Source organism: Vipera berus (assembly GCF_964194415.1).
Source record: "Vipera berus genome assembly, chromosome: 5".
In the NCBI taxonomy this organism is placed as follows: domain Eukaryota; kingdom Metazoa; phylum Chordata; class Lepidosauria; order Squamata; family Viperidae; genus Vipera; species Vipera berus.
In genome coordinates, this window is record NC_138207.1 from 63,130,444 (window position 1) to 63,152,610 (window position 22,167).

Genomic DNA, 22,167 nt, shown 5'->3' on the forward strand with positions numbered 1-22,167 from the left:
GGTCAAGTGTGATTGTACACTCCGATGCAGAAATGGTATTTAGATATGCTTAATATACAATCATTTGTATAGACTTTCTCTAAATTTGGCCTTCTTATTCTTATTTCTTATATGTTACTATAGTAGGAATATTTTAATAATGTTTTGTAGACACTTATTTTTACCCCTCAGGGAATAGAACCATTTTTGCATTCTTTAGGTAACAAGATACACCCACAGGTTCAATTCATTTTTTCAAAAAATATCAAATCAATTATATCAATCTTATCACATTTCTAAATAAACAGTCTTAAGGAATTGCATCATCAGCTACAATGATAAATGAATTTCTTCACAGGATTTATATAAATTCATTTTATATAAATATTTTATTTACCTCAAAAAAAAATCAAACATATAGACATCTATCAAATTTCTAAAACTTGTATTTTACTTTTGAATCCAGTTCTATGGTAAAATCCAAAATTCACAAAAGGAGATCTTTATCCCAAAATTTATTCAAAACTTTGTTATGTTTTTTGTAAAACCAAGGCAGTTACACTATTTCCAGTTCTTCCTCCAAAACAGAAGGTTGGGCATGGCAGTTCCTCCAAAAGCAGAAACCCTATTAAATATAAGGAAAATATTTCTATTAAAAAGAAGCCTTGATAGCCCTTTAAATTCTGATATTAATTCAAACAATATGCATACAATACAGCAAATTCTGCAAAATTAAGAGTGGTAATTTTATAGTGTTGACCAACATAAACTGCACATAAATAAAAGATTATGAATAACAATAAGTGCAGTTTCAGGAAGTAGTATATATATGAAATTATTTTTCTTGGCATCAGTAACCAATTATTAGAAACCCAAAGTATTTCCCACACCTAAAAGCTTAGTCTTGGTTTTAACTGTTTGAATTTTATACCAGTAGTAATCTTTTTGCATGCCGTTTCTGTCTTTATCAAGTGATAGAAATATGATGTAGCAAGAAAATTAAGTAATAAGGGGCCATAGAGAACATAGGGTAGTGCCATATTTTTAATAGGAATATGCATAGCATCTTATTTTCAAGTGTTCAAATAGGAATGTGTAAGATGGATTATTATGAAACTAGCAATTGGATATGTTAAAAAAACTTAAATGTTTTTGTTAGTAAGTCTTCCAACTAGCCTCATTCTGTCTCACATATGAAAGGTTAATGACTAAGGCTTCAAGATTTTTGATTTAACACAGAACTGCACATACTTTATACACTACTGCAAATCATAGATGTTTTCATTGCCAGAGCCAAGCTGCTGTTCAGTTAAAAAGCAGCTTATTTTGGGTATTATGAAAACAACTAAAGGAGAAAGGAAAGATTGCTAACATCCTTTCTTTGATACATTACTGTAGTATTTCTGCACTGTATAATTAAAAAATGTAACACCGAGGCAACCAATGAGTTCAAAAAGGCAAATATACATCCTTCATCTTCACAATTTTTTTTCTTTTTACGGCACTGTAATCCCTTTTTATTGGGGTGGAGTCAGGGCAACTGAATGGAGCTGAGCATTTACTGGCTGGATGCCCTTCCTGATGCCTACGTGGTGTTCACAGCAGATATTTTCTCTTTGGGCCCTGTTGCTGCCTAGGACTGAACTCTGAACTTTTCAAGTGGGAGGCAAGCATTTTCACATCTAGACCACTGCACTGCCATCCTTCATTTTTCAGTATGTTGCAACATATTTCAATTGAAATTATGGAACTTGGAAATTATTTAAGCCATTTATAGTTTACACTGAACTTCAAATCATCGACCTTTTAAAATAAGGGTTTAACAGGCCTTAATCATACACATTCAAATGAAGATGAGCAGAATGCTTACTACTGCTTTAATATAGATTGGATCCAATGATAGTATTTGAGGAACCAGCTCATCCTGATGAGATGAACCCAATCCACCCACGCTGGCAGAAGAGGCATGCTGCAAATCTCATTAGTCAACGAATTTCACCTAATGGGGTACAGGAGAATAACCTTTTCTGCTGTGATTCCCTCCCCCCCCCCCCATTGAGATCTGCAGTCACCCTTCTGGCCTTTCGAAAGGGCTTGAAGACCTGGCTCTGCTGGCTGGTCAGGGGCCCCAATGGGACAGTCGCATCTTGGAGGTCTTTAATAAGTTAGACAGACCCTACCTCTTCCTCAATGCACCCTTTGCTCCCTTCCTCTCATCTTGGTTAAATTAATGTTAACTGAATTTTAAATGTATAATTTTTATTGTTTTAAGTTTTATATCATTTTCTTTATATGAACGTAAGCCAACTAGAGTTGCCTCAGCAAGATGGACAGCATAAAATTTTAATCAATCAATCAGTCCAAAACTCAACTAATGTATTGCTTAAATAGGAGTTACAGTATTTTCCTTGAAAGACATAAAAAGCAAAGTCACATTTTAAGTTAGGTATATACAGTTTGAAACTTAGCATGCACCTTCTTCAAATTGTTTGCACAGTTCTTCTTTAGTCCAGTTACAAGATGTGATAAGGAAAAAGCCATTTGATCTCAACAGCCTCTGGAGGGATTTAATATACTGTTTCCTTTTCTCTGCTGCACCATCTGGGCTCAAACTAATAGCATCAAAAGTCCCTTTATCAATGCATATATGAAAACTTGACAATTCATTTGAGGGATTTAAAATGTCTTCAATCTGTAGAAGGTAGATATAACTGTTAAATGTAAGAACATGTTAATGCAATTGTTACTTTTTATAAATAATAATAATAATAATAATAATAATAATAATAATAATAATAATAATAATAATAAGAAGAAGAAGAAGAAGAAGAAGAAGAAGAAGTAGAAGTAGTTGGAAGGGACCTTGGAGGTCATCTAGTCCAACCCCCTGCTAAGGCAGGAAACCCTATACCATTTCAGACAAATGGCTGTCCAGTCTCTTCTTAAAAACAGAACTGCATTGCCTCCGGGCCCAGAATAATAGTTAAACTGTACATCAATCATCTATTTTTGTATGTTTTATGATTTTTACTCCTCTCAACCTAATATAAACTGGTCTCGACTATTTGTGCATTAGCACAGAGAATCGCCTTATCAGCCCTTTGAAAACTGAACAGAATGGGACCATGAGGAGGGAAGCTAGCAAAAGAGTTTGAAAATGATAGAAATAATGCCAAGGACAGGGAAGGAAAAGTTACATAACTCTCCTCATGCATGTTTCAGAATCACATGCAGCCCATCCTGGGCTTCCCTGGGTACACAAACATCTATTTCTGGTAATGAGGTAGGAGTTCCAAAAGCCACGTGCATTTAAACAGAAGTAAACCCTATTGAATGTAGTAGGACTTAATGCTTGGTGTCATCTGGGACTGCAGCCTTAATAAAATTTTCTTCAAGAACTCACATCTCTTTAAACAACTGTCAACCCTGTATGAATTGGTAACAGCACCCCTATCTGGATACATGAAAAATTTTCTTGCTCTTGATCACATTCATAGTTGCATTTTGCTTGTACAGTAAGGTTTCTTGTTCCAATGATCTGTAATTAACCCCTTGATGAATATGACTGAGGAGCTCCATATAGTTAGTAGGAAGGAAGTCATTTTAACTTGGTTAATATTGATTTAAATGTTTGCATTGGAGTTCAATAAATGAAATCTATGAATATCAAGAGAATTTTAAATAAAGTTCAATCAGGCCAGTCCTATCATTTGTTTTTTACATTTACATTACATTTCCCAAAATCCCACCTCTTCCTGATCATTTTAAGTATCCTCTTCTTAAGTTTTCACAAAAACTTACCAGCAGTTTAATATAAGATAGCCCTTCTTTTTCCATTATATTTTTTGAAAGTTGCACTGCAGAAGGAGAGTAGTCGACTCCTGTAAGATTGGTGTAACCACATTTACTCTAAAGAGAAGAAAAAATTCACTAAGCACTAAACATGTTTAGTTTGTTTCCTAGTTGGCTTTCATGGTGTATTCATCACAGTTAACCTATGGAGAACTAAAATACATATGCAAGCTACATCAACCGATAGGAAAAAAAATTACAGAACTTATTTTACAAGAAAAACTGGAAGGGTTTAATTACTTTTCTAATTTCAGTTCCTAGTAATCAACAGAAAGATTCCATTGGCTACAGTACATTGCACCAGTGCTTTTTTTTGTCATAGAACACACCGGAATGGAGTTCTGGCACCTTTTTTCGACAGATTTTCCAAGTTTTACAAGTAACTTTTGAAAATTTTATGTTTGGTCCACGTGGACTTGAATTGCCCTGTCGAGTGTAGCAGAACAGTAGCAAAATCAAGAAAACGGTGCATGCGGGCTGCTTGCATGTCAAGTTCAATGCATGCATACTTCATCTGCGCTGGTTGTAATGTCTCGGCTTGTGATAGGTCATGTTGCACGCTGAGTGCTTACTGCGGGCGGCAACCGTTATCTTTCATTACACAACTAATGTATGGGTGTGTGTACAGTGATTGACTATGTGCGAAAGGTAAATAATTTATTTTAAAAAATCATTGAATTTTAAATCTTTAAATTTTTAGTGTAAAATTTACTATGAACATTTGCCTTAAATACAATAAATTAAATTTATGTTAAGAACTGAATACATATATATATTTAATAAAAGATTAACAAGATGTTCCGGCACCTTCTTACCAAAAAAGCACTACATTGCACTAAACACAAATGTTAATGTCATGCAGAAGCTACACTAATACAGTAAAAGTAGTATGAATGAATCAAATTTTCATATTTCTGATACTTTTCTTTTTTTGCATCAGCCTAACAAATAAGTACTTGGATACTAAATATAAAAATAAATTACACATCAGATTTTAAGAGATATATAAAGGTTCTTGTTTCCTGCTATTTATTCATGTAATTTACACATGAACTCATTTATGGTTACTCTATGATTAAAGGGCATTGGATTCTTTGGCAAAGGCAGAATATTTATTCATCCTTTTAAAACTTAACATAGGAATGTTTGTCTCCAGTATAAACACATCTTAGCAACAACAATGCACTGCAAATTCTATAACTATTAAGTTAAGAAAATAAAACCAGTTGCCATGCAGTGGGTAATGTAGGTCAAGAAATGAAACAATATTAGGACTTCATGAGTACAACTAGTAATTCAGGGGCAGCTGGTTCAGTAATTTTCACAAATTCCTTAATCTATATTGCATTTTGATTTTTCCAAATGTAATTCTAAATATTTAAGTCAGCATTCTGATACAACTGAACTTTGATGAAACTGAATAATTTCCTTGCTTAATATGAAGGGTTGGTGTGTTTTTTTTTAAATCATATCATGAACATAGAAAGACCACTGCAGGATAATCAGCATATTCTACATTTAATTTAATCTGACCATTTCATTAAAGTTTCTTATTTGCTCAATTTCTGCTGTAAGCATTTTGCATCAGAAAGCACTAATATTAGAAATACCAACCAATTCAACCAGCAAAATGCCATTTCCTGTTCCAATGTCAAGGACAGAAGTGTCCAGAGGTATCTTTTGTTTTTCTAGCCATCTAATTATACGAGTCATACTTTCTTCACCAAACCTAATTAGAAAGAGAGGTTCAGATAAATTACTCCATTAGGCTATGCTAAAGGAAGACAAACACATATTGTCATTCACATGCAATGTAACTACATCATGTCACCATTAAGATATCAGTCTCTAGAGATCACATTACAAGTTTATTTAGATAAATCTGTTTGTTGTATTAACATTCCAGAAGATGAGAGATTGTCAATTTTACATATACATATACAGTACGTTCCAAGCTTCAATGTATCTGCCTGTGCTTCTTATTCAGTTTTTGGAAAAGATCAAGGATATGAATGCTTTACCTTTACCAAGCATACTGTAGTCACAATTTATTTTTCCCACATAAAAACAGACCAATGATGATTAGCTATTTTAATTTGCAACAGGTTTAGCTAAGAAAAAAGTTGGCATTCAAAAACACAACCAAAACCCAGAATATCACATTACCAGTACTCTGAGAAAAACAGCTGCACTTTTAAAAAGAAAATAAATTACAAACATGTTTTGAAGCACGTTTTGTGGTTATAGATACTTGCCAAATGTCCCCAGTATCACCACTTTCTTTAAAATTATGTAGTTCTCGTTCATATGCTGCATCCCAGCTATACAAGAAAAAAGAATAAGGATGTTAGTAAATGCATGACATTTCCCCCTCATCTGTTTAAGAAAAGGTATCCCTCTTTCCAGAAGAAACATAAACTCATCATTTATCTTTTCTATTTTTAGAACCAAACCAGTCTTGATCAAATGGGAAGAGGTTACAGAGCTGGGAATAAGCCTCATCAAACGCGGTGGCTCAGTGGGTTGGGATGCTGAGCTTGTCGATCAGAAGGTTGGCAGTTTGGCGGGTCGAATCCCGAGTGCCGCGTAACAGAGTGAGCGCCTGTTACTCGTCCCAGCTTCTGCCAACCTAGCAGTTCGAAAGCACGTAAAAATGCAAGTAGAAAAATAGGGACCACTACGGTGGGAAGGTAACAGCATTCCGTGCGCCTTTGGCGACTAGTCATGCCGGCTACATGACCATGGAGACGTCCTCGGACAAGCGCTGGCTCTTCGGCTTTGAAACAGAGATGAGCACCGGCCCCTAGAGTTGGAAACGACTAGCACGCATGTGCGGGGGAACCTTTACCTTTAACACAGAAAGACTCTGTAAATAAAATATAAATAAAATTGCAGTATATAGTATTTAGTAACTGTACTGTTATTTTTTTTAAAAAAGCTTATTTTCTAAAACTCAAAACCGGGTATCAATCAAGCAATCTGTGAAATTTCATTCTGACTTCAGGGAAAAAAACACCCAACTTTTCTCCAGGCACTACCCACTTGGAATCTATGTGCACATAATGCACATTTGTTGTGGGGAAAATAGGAGGCAGGAATATTAAATATATTTACTGCTTTGAGTTATATATTAAAACAGTGGAATAAGAATCCAATATAATTACAATACTTAATTTAATCATGTTAATATGATGACTTAATCGTTGAACCCAAATTCCTGGGTTTACAAAACATACCAAATCAACTAACCACAATGAATGATTCTATAGTTTGTGGTTCTGAAAACAGAGCTATTCTCTGGAAATGGAAAGAACTTTATGTTTTGACAAGACAGGAAGGTCTATATCAGACATGTCAAACACAAGGCCCGGGGGCCGGATGCAGCCCACGAAGTGGTTTCATGTGGCCCGCGAAGCCATCCTGGAAACAGTGAGGGAATGGCCCCCACTGCCTTGGCCCTGTCCCAGAGACCCTCAGATCTGTCCCACTCCTGCCCAGGCCCCCATAGGCACCCTTGATGCGAACGATGTAGAGCTGGCCATGCCCACCCAGTAGGCCATATGCACTCTAGCCACGCCTACCCAGTAGGCCATGCCCACCCTGGCCATACCCACCCGGCCCCCTGAGGGCAACCGCAATGCTGATGCGGCCCTCAATGAAATTGAGTTTGACACCCCTGGTCTATATGGATAGCTAGATTACAAAACCTATCAACTTATCAAGGCTTTTTTAAAAAACATTTTGTAACACAAGAAACAAGAGTAGAAGGTAACATCCAAACACAGCATATCTCATGTCATGGTCCTCATTTGTAAGTATTATTTTTAACATATGTAATCTTTCCAGGTGGAATAAAAATGTAATTCATTTCTCTCAAAATAATAAGTTTTAAATAAATCAGCACCATCTTAAAATCAGTTCATCCCTTTTTGTACAACCTGGCAGAAACACTGCTTTTTAGAATGCAATGATATATACCGGTAGTAAGGCTTTTTTTCTTTGTCCAAAAATAAATATTCATCTAAATGTTTGTCTCTCTAGTATGATTCCCAATTCCAATTTGTTTGAACTTTTGATTTACTCTTGATGCTAGTGATTAGATGTAGCAAGTTATATATGTAGCTCGCTATTGCCTATGTACATTTGTGAGTTTATTTTGATTGCTTTTATTTGGTATCTTACCCTCGTCACTGAGTGTCGTATCTCATGATTTAGAATGATTGTATTATGATTACGATTTTGTCACTTGTTGCTTGCAAGTACCCCGAGAGCTTATGCACCCGAAACAAATTCCTTATGGGTCCAATCGCACTTGGCCAATAAAGAATTCTATTCCTATTCTTATTCCTATCCTATTCTTAAAAGCAATACCTAGAAGTAGAGTTAGATTTGGTGATTAGTGAGGGCGTGACTAATACAGATGTTTCCGTTGCTTCCAACCGAGCCTCCCTCTTCGAGTACTCACTGTTCTCTGGTCCCCAGCGCCGAAGGCTCAAAGTCTTCCTCTCCGCAGCTGCTCATCGCCGGAAAAGATGCAGCGCACGTCCAAGGTTAGCCTCTTTTACGCCGCAGGAGGACTCCCTTTTATCGTTCCTTTCAACCAGTTAGTGAAGGCTGAGGAAGAAAAAGCAGCGGCTGCTTTCGTGGTTACAGTGGCAGTCATTTAAAAAAAAAAAGATGAGTTACGTCTCCACACCTACCGCCATTCCGAACTGTTCGCCACAACGCTTTGGAACAAAACAAGCGGCGAATTTCCTACAGGGAATGAGAAAAGCCTTACCTACCTACCCAGTTGCGACAGTTGGGGAAGAGCCGATCGCCAAATGTGCTCTACGCAAGGAATACTAACGCTCCATTAGTTATTGGCTCTCTTGTGCTCCAATTTCAGGCTTTGGAACAAAACAAGCGGCGAGTTTCCTACAGGGAATGAGAAAAGCCTTACCTACCTACCCAGTTGCGACAGTTGGGGAAGAGCCGATCGCCAAATGTGCTCTACGCAAGGAATACTAACGCTCCATTAGTTATTGGCTCTCTTGTGCTCCAATTTCAGGCTTTGGAACAAAACAAGCGGCGAGTTTCCTACAGGGAATGAGAAAAGCATTACCTACCCAGTTGTGACAGTTGGGGAAGAGCCGATCGCCAAATGTGCTCTACGCAAGGAATACTAACGCTCCTTTAGTTATTGGCTCTCTTGTGCTCCAGTTTCAGGCAGGCTCTTGACTTGACTTTGCCAGTTGCGAACTACATTTCCCAGGAAGCCCCGCGCGCTGCCCGGAAATCGAGGCGCGCGGCGAGCCGGGGAGGTCGCGGGTGTGCGGTGGCTTGTGGGATCGTCGTCGTCGGAGGTGGTGGGGCTCCATCATGGCGGCTTCCATTTCGGGCTATACGTTCAGTTCGGTCTGTTATTACAGCGCCAATAGCAGCGCCGATCACGTACGTTGTTTGGGCCTTACCGGTGATTTTAATCCTCCCCGAGGCGGGGAGGGAGGGATTCCCCGCCCCGTTCTGGAAAGGGGCGATCGGCAAGAAGGAAATCAGTGTGACAAAAAGGGGGACCGAAAGGAGGAGGAGGAGGAAGGCACGGCGACCGCTGAGGAACCGAAGTGGTGGGGGTGGGGGGACGGAAGAAAAGGGAGGACCCGCGGAAGTAGGGGCCGTCGAAAGGGAAGGTGGTTGGAGGGGGTGTCTGAAAAGAAGCAAGTATTTGGGGGGGTGGGGTCGCGGGAAAAGCCGAGCAGAGGTCACCAGTGCAGACCCAGCGCTCTTGGGGATGGGGCACCTGTGGAGCTGTCGTGTGAAAGGGAGGGGGGAACCGTTAGTTGGGAGGAGGCAGGCTAGATAAGCAGGTTTGTGAAATCTAGACCAGGGGTCTTCAAACTTGGCCCTTTTATGACTTGTGGACTTCAACTCCCAGAATTCCTCAGCCAGCGTATGCTGGCTGAGGAATTCTGGGAGTTGAAGTCCACAAGTCATAAAAGGGCCAAGTTTGAAGACCCCTGATCTAGACTGTGGGCAGTCTGGGAATTGCTATCTCAGCAAAATTATATTGAGGAAGTAGTTCTTGCAGCTGTAGTATCACTTCAGGGTTTTTTTGTGGGGGGGGGAAGGGAAATAAATGCCCACGTTCATCAGAGAGAGTCGAAACTTTAGGAATGACACTTGCGGTGTACATCTTGAGTGACTGTACGATTAGATGTTCCTCTGTGTGTTGGTATGGATGTGCATTTTAAAAGCTTAAAAGGGTGGACCTGCTATGGTCAGGTGGTGTATGTGTACTCTTTAGAGTTGGGTCCAGCTAGGTCGATTTTCAGGATAGTTACTATCTGTTGAATTCAAAGCATGCCAGGTCAGCATACTCAGTCCGTACTAGACTGTTTCAGACAATGCTTGTAGGGTTGTTTCCCCCCCCCCCCAAATATCTTGATACTTTTCATTTTTAAGGGCGGTATATAAATCAAATAAATAAATAAATAAATAAAATTAGAGTGAGGGTTGTGAAAAAAAAACTTGGAGAAACGTGGAAACAGATCAGTAGATTTTTATGTTGATATGATTGCATTTCTTTTAATATCCCGGTGAAAGATAGTCGGGATTATGTATATTTTCACACATATTCAATGTCTTTTCCAAAAGCCAACTAGACTTTCTTGGGTTTTGTCTCTTTGAAAACGTTTTACTTCTCATCCAAGAAGCTTCTTCAGGAAATTTAAAAGCGTGTGTGTGGGGGGGAGACAAAAATCAATATGTTTGGCTGCTAGGATATGTTCCTACAAACTCCTGGTTTCTACGGTGTTTGTCTTGGCTTAAGTTAATTCAGCATATTTAAGATAATAGCACATAACCTTTTTGAGAATATTTTTTAAGGAAGAGATGACAGCAATACTGTTGTTGAGAGATTACTAATCAAAATATGTAGAATAATGTTTATGGTAGCTTTGTATTGTTTCTAAAGGCAGTCTTTTTATGTACCATTTATATTATTTATTTCCACCTAAACCCAATGGGAATATAGATACTAAAATATAAAACAAAAATACAACTAATTCACAAAGATGTTCTGCAAATGCAGCTTTTTACCAATTTCTAGAAAGCCAGGAAAGCAAGGACCATGCCAAAAGTATGTTTGTATTTTTCCCTTTGATATATATAAAATCAGTTTGTTTCTCTATATAACACTTTTATGGATGCAATAACATATCATTTATAATTATTTAAATTTAAAATAATCCAGGAAAATGAAGTAGTAGTCAGGCCTATTCTGATTAAATATTTGAAATAGTTCACAAATAGCATTGTTCATTAGCCCTCCCAGCTAATAAAGGGGCCAGTGAAGAGAATAGAAGTTAGATAAGAGCTGTAACTTTCAAGTGAAGGGGACGTGCCAAACGTCTAAAAAGGTACCGGTTCCCCCACTACTTAAGAAGCTAGGTAGATTTAATAAAATTTGTCAACTACAGATAGTTCTCGATTTACAACCATTCATTTAGTGACAGTTTGAAGTTACAATGGCACTGAAAAAAAAGACTTATGACCAGTTTTTCACACTTAAAATCGTTACAGCATCCCCATGGTTACCTGATCAAAATTCAGATGCTTGACAACTGGCTCCTATTTATGATGGTTGCAATGTCCTGTGATCACCTTTTTGCAACCTTCTGTTAAGTAAATTCAGTGTGGAAGCCAGATTCACTTAACAACCATGTTACTAACTTAATGACTGCTATGATTCACTTAACTATGGTAGAAAAGGTCGTAAAATAGTCAAAATTCACTTCATGATTGTCTCACTTAGCAACCAAAATTTTGGGCTCAATTGCAATTGTAAGCTGAGGACTATCTGTACTGCTCTATTCCCTTTCGTGAGGTAGAAGCCCACGAAACAGTGTTTGGCCTCTTTGGCCTCCTAGATTTCTTGGCACCTTTCAGTACTGTCAATCACAATATCCTTCCAGATCATGACTGGAAATTGGAGGCGCAGTATTACGATCATTCTATTCCTAACTGACGAGGTGGTTCCAGATAGTTGTTGGGAATCGCTGTAGGGAGAGGGTTAGACTCATAGGCCTTTTGATATGCAATGCCTCAGAGTTCATTTCTTTCCCAGTCCTATTTAACTTTAACATCATCTATCAATTCAGACTGAGGTATCATCAATGTGCAGAAAATCTCCAGATGTGCCTGGGTCTACTTTGGGCCCAGCGAACAATTTTGAGTCTTGATGGGGCTGCCTTTCCCCAGAAAGAGCAGGGTCATAATTTGGAGATTCCTTCTAGATTCAAAGTTCTTGCTTGAAGAATAAGCAGAGACTGGGTCTAGGACAGGGGTATCAAACTGCCGGCCCATGGGCCGGATGTGTCATGCCAAAACCGCACCCACCCCATTGCCGGCAATGAAAAAAAAGTAACGATACATCACGACACATCACGTGACGTTGTGAGTTTGAAACCCCTAGTCTAGGAGGTTCGTTGCTTTTACTATACAGGTGGCAACCTTAACTGATAGTCACTCATGTCTGTTGTCATGTTGATTCATTTAGGTCTTTATTTGTGTCTGCTGTTGAAGACCCACCTGGAAACTTTAATTACTATAGTAATTACTATGCATTCAGCTGGTGCAGAATGCAGCCGCGCGAGTTGTGATGGCAGTCTCCCGATACTCCCATGTAACACCTCTTCTCCGCGAGCTGCATTGGCTTCCGGTTGCCCTCTGGGTGAGATTCAAGGTGCTGGTGATGACCTATAAAGCCCTAAATGGCATGGGCCCATATTATCTAAGGGAGCACCTGCTGCCAGCGTCAATTTCCCATCGTCCTGTGCGCTCCCACAGGGAGGGCCTCCTCAGGGTACCGCCGGTCAAGGATTGCCGACGGGCGATCCACAGGGGGAGGGCGTTCTCTGTGGGCGCGCCTGCCCTATGGAATCAACTGCCAACGGAACTCCGGACTGCCCCCGACCTTCGTTCATTTCGCCGGGACCTAAAAACCTGGCTCTTTGAGCTATCTGGTCTGGACTGAGGGGTTTAATGTTTTTAAATTGTGATTTAATTTTTGCGGCTAGACTTAATTTAATTTTATTTTAATTTTATATTGGATTGTTTTTAAATTTTGCCTTGTAAACCGCCCTGAGTCCTTTGGGAATAGGGCGGTATATAAACCGAATAAATAAAATAAAATAAATAAATAGTCCAGGACACAATGGCATGCATGCTGATCCCCAATAGATTTCCAGGTTCAGTTCAAATCAGTTTTTATTTATGTGCCATCAAGTGAGTGTCAACTCTTAGCAACTATGTAGAGGGTTTTTGGGGGGTGGGTGGGGGGGTTGCCCAGGTTATTCTGTCTCTATTCTGGTCCTTCAGACAATGGCTTTGTTATTGTCTTTAAAGTGATCACCTGCCTCCAGCATCGTCCTATATTGCTATTGCCAAACAAATGTCTGCTTGCTTTAGCTGAACCTATATGGTTCTGGTTCTGGCTATCTTAGGGATTCCTTTTCCCCATCACTTTCTGTTCGTCCAAACAAGATGCATGCAATGGAATGGAATGGTCTGGAAGGGGGGGGATGTTGCCAAGGGGACAATCAGATAAAAGGTGGAGGAGCCCACCACTGAGCAACAGGCAGAGAAAGAAACTTAGAAAGGATCCACCCTAAGTTACCAGGTGGGGAAAAATGGCGAGGTTGTACTTTCAGACTTGTAAACTTCTGTTAATGTATCCTTATAATAAAGCAGAATTAGTTCATCATGTGTTTCCTGTCTGGTCTACTTGGGAAACTGACAGAGTGCCTGCTCTTGAGTCCTCATTTATCAGAGAGTTTGGGAGTTGGGAGGGCAACAACAGGTGCTCTTTTTAAAACAGACATGTCAAACTCAAGGCCCAGGAGCCAGATCCGGCCCGCGAAGTGGTTTCACATGGCCCGCGAAGGCATCCTGGAAACAGTGAGGGAATGGCCCCCACTGCCTTGGCCCCGGCCCAGGCCGGCCAGGAGCCAATGTACAGTTTTCTGATGGTCATCTATTCTGAAATACATTCAGTCTTAGCTCCACAAGGCCATCTGGAAACAGTGAGGGACCAGCCCCTGCCATGTCGGTACTGCCCCCTGGGTGCACGCTGGGGAGGTATCACCCTTTGTGAGGAATGAAGAAATGCACCATCTCCTGGATATGGCCAGCACATGGCCTTGCCTACTTCGGGCAGGGTAGGGGTTGGGCAGCGTTGCGCAGGTAACATCGACTCTCACACTGCTCATGGCATCCCCTCCCCCAGAGCCCACCAAGCCGGATATGTGAAGTAGGCGAGGGCCATGTGCTCGCCACTTCCAGGTGATGGTGCATTTCTTCATTCCTCATGAAGGATGACACTTCCCCAGCTGCATTTCTTGCCTGTTTTTCTCCCTCCCTCATCTCAAATATTTTCCCACCACTCTGTTCTTAGGAAGGAAGGAAGGAGAGGGAGGGTCTGAGGGAAGTCCTGCCTTAGTCCTGCCCTGCTGCCCTTTGCCCCCTCCTCCTGGCCTATCCTGGGGGGTCTCCCATCCTATTGCTAAGGAAGCTTTGGAAGCCAGGTCTCCTCACACGGAGAAGAAGTGGGCCTCCCTCTTGGTGTTGCCCTCATACCCATCATGAGCAACCTGGCTAAGGTGAGCAAGCACAGCAGCTGGGCGCCCCCTTAGGGAAGTGGGGCTGGGCTTAGTGTCGTGGGTGCTTGAGGGCTGGGCTGGGCATTTGACCTCTGCACCACCGTTCAGCCCCCCCCCCCCCGCATGGTCTGAGAGGAACAGTGAGGCTCCTCCAGTGGACCATGCCTTGGCACTTGCCCCGGTCCCATCTTCTGCCAGAGACTCTCGGATCTGTCCCACTCTTGCCCAGGCCCCCATAGGCACCCTTGACGCGAACAATGTAGAGCTGGCCATGCCCACCCAGTAGGCCACACGCACTCCAGCCATGGCCAACCAGTAGGCCACGCCCAGCCTGGCCACACCCATCCAACCCCCCCAAGGATAACCGCAATGCTGATGCGGCCCTCAATGAAATTGAGTTTGACACCACTGTTTTAAAAGCTTTCTTTCTTGGAAATATGTTGTCCCCTGAACCAAAGATAGCTCCTACCCTCATGGCCTCCTAGAAGCAGGTGAACGCATGGGTTTCCTTCAGGGATTAATTATAAGCATCATCATCACATTCAGTAAAGTTAAAAATACTTTTAGCATTGTTTTAAATGGAAACTTAACTGGATTGCTTAGTGTATGAGCTTTTATACGTTGAGTTCTGTAAAGTGCTTAGAGTCTTTAGGATTTCAGGTGGTAGACAAATTCCATAATTTGTTGCTTGCCACCCAGAATCACTTGCTCATGAGATGGGTGGCTCTATAAATTAGATACATAATTTTTATGTTTCATGATTTATGATCTAGAAAGGGGGGAGAGAGAGAAAATATATATATGACTTTCACAATTGCTGCACAGTATTTTGCTGCAATCTGGGTTTTGAACAATTTATAACCTGGAAAAAGAAGCAAAATACAAGTATTGTCAAATCTCCCAGACTAAAAAAGGCAGGATATGGGCATTATGAATATCCCTATAGATAGTACAGTAAAATAATGTGTGCTGGACTGTCTTCATCAACAGTTCCACACGCAAAAATGTTTGTCAAATGGAATTTTAGAATATCTTCCCTTTAGTATTGCTAAAGGCAAAATAGTATGCCTTGCCCAGAAAAAAGTTTTTCTTCATTTGGGGAATGTCACTAAAGAGAGATACTTGGCTGTGTGAAGATGTTTTTGTAAGCCACTCAGAGTCACCTTAAAGGGGAGGTGGGCAGCATAAAAATTTAATAAATAAAATTTAGATTACTATGGCAGTTTAATTACTGGAAAAATAAAGGTTTAAACCATGCTCACATTAACTGTATTGCAGAAACAGAATGGCTGTAATCATGCAAATAATTGCATTTATCTACTTGTATCAGATGTCATGACACTACATAGTTATATTGCTGTAAGGCTGTTATGGGTTTTTACAGATTTCTTTCATTTTATGAGTGTCCGCCATGCTTTCCTAAACTGTTGTTTTTGAAGGAGTGTCCTACAACACAGCTGTTCACATTCCAATGAAATATTTTAAATTTTAGATCCTCATCTGTTTCAAATATCTGGAATATATAGGATGTAACTTTCTTACATTGTTAATGAAGAGAATTCTGTTTAGGGAAAAGTCATGGGAGAAGAATGATAATTCTGCTTGAAGCTAAAGTACACACTGATGAATGATGTTTTCTGTATTCCACTTGACAAAAATACTAGTTGACAACAGAAAGAAATTATGTTTATCCTCTGGAGAGTTGCAAATTATAATTTAGCTGTATTGCTTGGAAGCCTCACCTGCCAAATTTGTATTGTAGTACTGCTAGCTAGAAGAATACAGTTTTCTTCTTGGTTTACTGGGAAGGTAAGGTTTGTTAATGCAGATAATTTTTAGATAAGCAAGATATAATGAATGATGGTTTAGAATTAGATAGGTCAAATTAGCCATTAAAACAGCTAATGTGAGAACTTACTGTCGTATGCAGATTCTGGCCAAATATATTTTCAAACTTATATCTGTGTGTTGCTGTTCCATATGCTTTTCTGTAAGAATTAGGGTCTTCTCCTGCTTGGTCACATGAATGTTTTTGATTTTTTTATTTAAAACAGTGTGTTGTTGTAAAGCCTGTGTATGTACATTCATGAAGCTGTCTGTTGACTGTAGACTTTGACAGTGAATCGCCTACCTCAACAGTGTTCTTGACATGGCTCGATGTTGTCAAAGGATTTTCTTCACCAATAACAAAATTCTGCGGTTCTCCACTTTAGTTGTCTTCTGTGGTCTACCAGGCCTTTTGGTGTCGCTAAGCCTGCCAGGTTCTTAATTCTTTTTAAAAATGTTCCAGACTGTTCTTTTAGCCACTCCCAATGTTTTTGCTAATTGTATAGTGGATTTAATTTGTTTTTTCAGCCTAGTGATGTACTCTTTCACTTGCATGGACACTTCTTTAGACTTCATGATGAATTTTTCGGTGAACAGCTGCCAAATGCAAGTGTAACTCTCAGAACCAACTCCTCAGCTTTATTTTTATTGATTTGTCATGGATTAACGAGGGAACAGGCCACACCTGGCCTGTTCAACTGCTTGTCAGCCATTTGTCCCATTATTTATAAGCCACCAAAAAGGGGGCTGAGTGTATTAAAATGTGTGTAATTCCTCAATAATTAATGTCATTTTTGCAAACCCCTTAAAGCTGAAGGTCATTGATTCGCTCCCATCTTGTGTGTTTCATTTCAAATTCAATTCATTTTAAAAGTGGTGTATAGAGGCCAAATGCCAAAAAACCCATCATTGTCCCAATATATACGAATCTGACTGCATGTGAACTATTTGAGATTATTTTTGTGTGAAACAATAGAGAACAAATCTGAAAAGAAATTAATATTTAAGGATGTTTTCTAAGATGCTTTCAGTTGCTGGTATGCTTCATACTTTTAAACAACATTGATGCAAATAAAGATGTGCATTGGTTTGCCATTGTTTTCATTAATTTAATAATTAATAGATTTCTTTTGTTAAAGTTTTGCATTTCTTAAAAAAATATGAGAAATGAACTTGAAATTTAATGGTTTTTCCACTTTTTTGAAAAACATTTGACCAAACTCAATCAATAAGCATTGCCATCTTAGATGGTAATAAGTCACCAGTGTTATAACCCGTATAGTATAGTTTAAAAGGATTTCATATATTAAAGTAATATATTTATCGATAATAACAGATTTGAAAATCTTATTACCACGAAAAAATGGCATTGCTATATCAGTTTGGGAGTGCAATGCTAGCTTTATTTGTCCGTAAGTAAACCAACAGCAAGTAATTTATAGAAGTTTGCATTTACATGCTTGTATGTCTTAGTTGCACCATGATCTTGCCTGTATTCATTGTGTGGTTTGCTTTTTAACTTATGGTTACATGGGAACAGAATACATCTAACTTTCAAACTTGCTTTTATCTCTATGTAGATTTTTTCTTTATTTTAAGTGCAATTGGGGTCATTAAATTGTGCATGGATGTTTAGCTCCACAAACAACTAATAGTACAAGTTTTGTATCTTTAAAAATGAATAAAATCTATGTGCCAAACTTTTATATTTAAACTCTGTTGGAAACTATTGGGATTCTATTGGAGGTTACATCCAGCGTTACACACTTTCAACATCTGCTCTTGGCAGTCCGTTAATTTTTCAGAATGTGAGGTTTAGACTAGAGAATCATCTCACCTCACAGTTTTTTTCATACTTGGATAGACTGAATTATGTCCACCCCAAAGGGAATGGACCTCGGACTGCCGATTTATGCCTTTTAACTTTTATATTAATTCCTACTGCTCTGATGTTAAATTTTTGGGGGAAACAAAGGTAAATGCCATTTTTAATTGTGTGAAGCTATGAAAAGTGCATCATAAGGGAAAACAAATAAATTCAGCTTTTATTTTTCTACCTTTAATCAAAATATTATTTTTTTACAGGAAGGATTTTTATTAGGAGAGGTAAGACAAGAGGAGACATTCAGTATTAGTGACTCTCAGATTAGCAACACAGAATTTCTCCAAGTAATTGGTGAGTGTTATTAAATTTCTCTCTAACAATACAATGTAATATTGTATTGCATTGTAATACAATGTAATATTGTATTATATTGCATATTTGCTTGCTTATTTGTTCAATTTGTATATCTGCCCATCTTGCATAAGGGACTTTAGATAGCTCGCACATTTAAAAATTTGATTATGGATACTCTGATTACAGAGTCCAGAGTTAATGTGAGTCTAGAAAGTATTTTGGCAGGAGACAAGCAGTGTTATTTGATTTATCTTGCTGAGTATGGTTTATATGTTCTCTGATTTTAACATATGCAGAGTCATGAATATGACTGTGCATACTTAAGTAGAGACAATTTATTCCAGTTTAACAGATCCATGGTGCAGTGAACATTAAATTTTGAAAGTGATTATTTTGACTTAGTGGAGGGAAAAGGAGGAATGTCAGTGCCTCTCTTATCCAGCTTTGTTTAAAACTGGATAAAACTGGAAATGTTTGTATTTTGTAAAGGCTTTTGCCATATTTTCGGAGACACAGACTTAAGAGATGCCATGTTGTTATAAAGAGATTTTCAGAAAGGCCATGTTTGATGGAAGGTTTAGAGCTATAAAATGCTGGCTTAGTTCTCCTGATGGAGGAAAGAACAGCTTCTCAGCAACTGTGGTTCTTCTGTCTCTACCTACCCCCGTTCTGCTTTAAATTTACTTGTTATTGTTGGCAGGTTCAGCAGTTCACATAATCCTAGCAGTTGTGCTTTCAACTTCAGGAGGTGGTCTTTTGTAGAGATGGTTCTGCTCCATATCTGCCCTAAGTGGGACATTCTGACAGATAATTTGAAAATATGAATCGGTTCTTAAAGCAAATACATTGCATTGAAGATTTGGCAACAAATCTACTTTGCTTGATCATCTTTAGATAATCATGTTCTATTTCCACAGTGATCCACTCATTTAAATAATTAGTTGTAGAAACTTTTGTGGGCGTGCAATATCAATGAAGTCTTTACTTAATACATTCATTTTGAGAAGTGATTAAGTTTGCCAGAGTTGCAAACTTGCAGAGTTATGTTCCTCAGGAATTATTAATAAATGTGAACTCCTGATATGTCCTGTGAAAAATGAAATATTTGCTGATTGTGAGAACCTGGAGCTATCTTATGTAGGCTAGGAATATAATGTTTTAAATTATGTTTAGAGCGTGTCTGTCTCCTTAGAGTAATACAATTGTGTTGTTTTCTTTTTCCAGAAATCCATAATCATGAGCCTTGTTCCAAACTGTTTAGGTAGGTTACTTTTATCACATACTTTTTTCCTATTTACCAGTTGTTGTTGTTGGGCTAAATCCAACATTCAGTGTAGCATAGCGGGTCAAGCATCTGAATGGAATTCAGGAGACCTGCGGTAGGTGTTCATTCAACTACAGTATTCAGTAGATAATTTTGGACCAGTAATTAATTCTCCTCAATTTCTCAGAGTTCTTATTGTGGGAGTAAAATGATTTGTTTTGAGACTTTATCACACAGGTGAACTATCATAATAATAAATAAAATTCCATATGTTATTAGAGATCAGGAGCTGCCAATTAATTTATTTTATTAAATTTTTATGCCGCCCATCTTCCCTGTAATATGCTAAGCAGGGCTATACCTTCTGAAGTTACCTGGATTCTCATAAGCTTTTTGTACCCAAGGAATTGGATAATATGAATTTAATCAGCTCTCATCTGATATGTGCTCTTCCTGGCTCTTTCATATAGCTAGGCAGGCATGAGTTGGTGGATCAGAGAAATTGTGAATAGTTCTCTGAAGGATAAAGTCCTATTGCCCAGCTTAAGGGAGGTAGTTATGATCCCTTACTTGACGTAGCCCTGGATCCAGCAATTTTTGATAACTTCTTCCTGTCTCCAATCTTCTGTTTGGTTATTGAGAAAGGGGTGTCAGCTCGATCCTTGCCATCAGAATTCAGACTCATGATAGAGATTAAATGATATTGGTTCTCTGGTGGATGACTTTCATCAGGACCTGGGTAAAGGATACCTGTCTTGGTTCTGTTAGCCCTTTTGGTGCCCTTCAGTACCATTGATCATGGTACCTTAGTGGACCGCTTGTAAGGATTGGTAGTTTATTATTTATTTATTTATTATTTACATTTATATACCGCCCTATTCCTGTAGGACTCAGGGCGGTTTACAGGGAAAATTAAAATACATAGTATACAAAATTAAAATCAATTAAAACTATTAATTAAATTACAATCCCTGAAGTTAAACTAAAACCCAATTAAAATTAAATTAAATTAAAACCCCTCAGTCTGGGCCAAACAGCTCAAAGAACCAGGTTTTCAAGTCCCGGCGAAATGAGCGAAGGTCGGGGGCAGTCCTGAGCTCCGTGGGAAGTTGGTTCCATAGGGCCGGCACGCCCACAGAGAATGCCCTACCCCTGGGAATAACCCGCCGGCATTCCTTAACCAGCGGTACCCTGAGAAGGCCCTCCCTGTGGGAGCGCACAGGACGATGGGAAGTTGATGCCGGCAGCAGGTGTTCCCTTAGATAATCCGGACCCAAGCCATTTAGGGCTTTATAGGTCATTACCAGCACCTTGAATCTCACCCGGAGGGCAACCGGAAGCCAATGCAGCTCACGGAGAAGAGGTGTTACACGGGAGTATCGGGAAACTCCCATAACAACTCGCGCGGCTGCATTCTGCACTAGTTGAAGCCTCCGAGTGGTCCTCAAGGGCAGCCCCATGTAGAGAGCATTGCCCTTGACTTTAAAGGGCAACTGCAGCTTCTACACTTTGAATCTCCTTGTCCAGAAAGATTCTTAAAGCCCCTTCTTCATGATACACAGAAGATCTCTCTGTTACATACAGTACTTGCACTTAGGAACATCGTGCCAAGACATGTATTCAGCCCCCAACCCAGCTTCAAAGTTCTCTGAAACCCCGGCTGTTTCTCCATCTATGTGTTTGATTATCTTAAATGGTTATTTTCCTTCCACTGTTTGAGATGTTTTTTTTAAAAAAACAAAAACCTGTACTGTATGACTTTTTATTGTATACCATTCAAAGTTGTAGAGTGGGGCGGCGTTTTAAATTTTAAAGGTAAATATAAATAAATAACTAAGACCTTTGAAGTTTTATTTTGGAAGACATTCAATCCAAAGTTCTGTTAATTGTTATTTGAAGGAAGATTGGTTGGTTTATTTATTTGGGGTGGGTGGGTGTTGTTTTTATAATTTTTCTAGTGCTGTAACCTGCCCATAAGAATGGGGTATAAAAACTGAAAAATAATTATTTAATTAATAAAAAAGATGCAACCTAAAATATAACGTGAATTCAGAGAATGTATAATTATGATGTTTCATCTGTTCTTTTATTAAATATTACACTGCATTAATAAAAAAAATATCTCTTAATTCATTTACTTTAAAAAGCTTATTTAAAAAACCCTCAGAAATACCCAATGAATTATTTTCTGAGACCTTATTTATACTGTGCGGTATAGAAAAATAGAAGAATAACACATTGTTTAGCTGGGACATTTTCAATTAATTAAACAGGTGTGTAAAATAAATAATCCTTCATTACTTTGCATAGAGGCCATAATCATAATATTATTAATATAATGCTTTGCATATTAAGTGTATATATGTTGCAAGCTGAAATGGGGAAAAATTGTTAAAAACATGCTCTATTAAACTGGGATTTTTTCCTAG

At 38.9% G+C, this 22,167-nt stretch overlaps 2 protein-coding genes across 6 annotated transcripts in view; one reads left to right on the plus strand and one right to left on the minus strand.

Moving 5' to 3' along the window:
* Positions 1–349: 349 nt before the first annotated feature.
* EEF1AKMT2 (EEF1A lysine methyltransferase 2) lies at positions 350–9,012 on the minus strand. 5 transcript variants are annotated; one of them, XM_081328489.1, is made up of 7 exons: positions 8,936–9,012; positions 8,297–8,445; positions 6,087–6,152; positions 5,446–5,560; positions 3,781–3,888; positions 2,455–2,671; positions 350–604 (listed from the first exon to the last, which is right to left on the minus strand). In XM_081328489.1, the coding sequence occupies exons 2-7, from the start codon at positions 8,350–8,352 to the stop codon at positions 510–512; spliced, it is 657 nt and encodes a 218-aa protein (XP_081184615.1). In that variant the 5' UTR covers positions 8,353–8,445; positions 8,936–9,012; the 3' UTR covers positions 350–509. The 5 variants fall into 5 exon arrangements, with proteins under 5 accessions (XP_081184615.1, XP_081184616.1, XP_081184612.1 ...); XM_081328490.1 differs by having other exon boundaries at positions 8,940–9,002; XM_081328486.1 differs by lacking the exon at positions 8,936–9,012 and adding an exon at positions 8,616–8,837.
* Positions 9,013–9,155: 143 nt separating this feature from the next.
* Positions 9,156–22,167, plus strand: part of ABRAXAS2 (abraxas 2, BRISC complex subunit) — a 30,375-nt gene continuing 17,363 nt past the window's right edge. The window contains exons 1-3 of the mRNA XM_081328484.1: positions 9,156–9,264; positions 18,381–18,471; positions 19,699–19,735. Coding sequence (XP_081184610.1) covers positions 9,193–9,264; positions 18,381–18,471; positions 19,699–19,735 — 200 coding nt within the window. The 5' untranslated portion in view covers positions 9,156–9,192. The remainder of the gene's footprint in view (positions 9,265–18,380; positions 18,472–19,698; positions 19,736–22,167) is intronic.

Coding starts and splice junctions, on each gene's coding strand:
- EEF1AKMT2 (XM_081328489.1), bottom strand. CDS start 8,352: ATGAGCAGCTGCGGAGAGGAAGACTTTGAGCCTTCGGCGCTGGGGACC. Junction 6,153..8,296: donor GCGCTGGGGACCAGAGAACA/GTGAGTACTCGA, acceptor TTTCTTGTATAG/CTGGGATGCAGCATATGAAC. Junction 5,561..6,086: donor GGTGATACTGGGGACATTTG/GCAAGTATCTAT, acceptor CTTTCTAATTAG/GTTTGGTGAAGAAAGTATGA.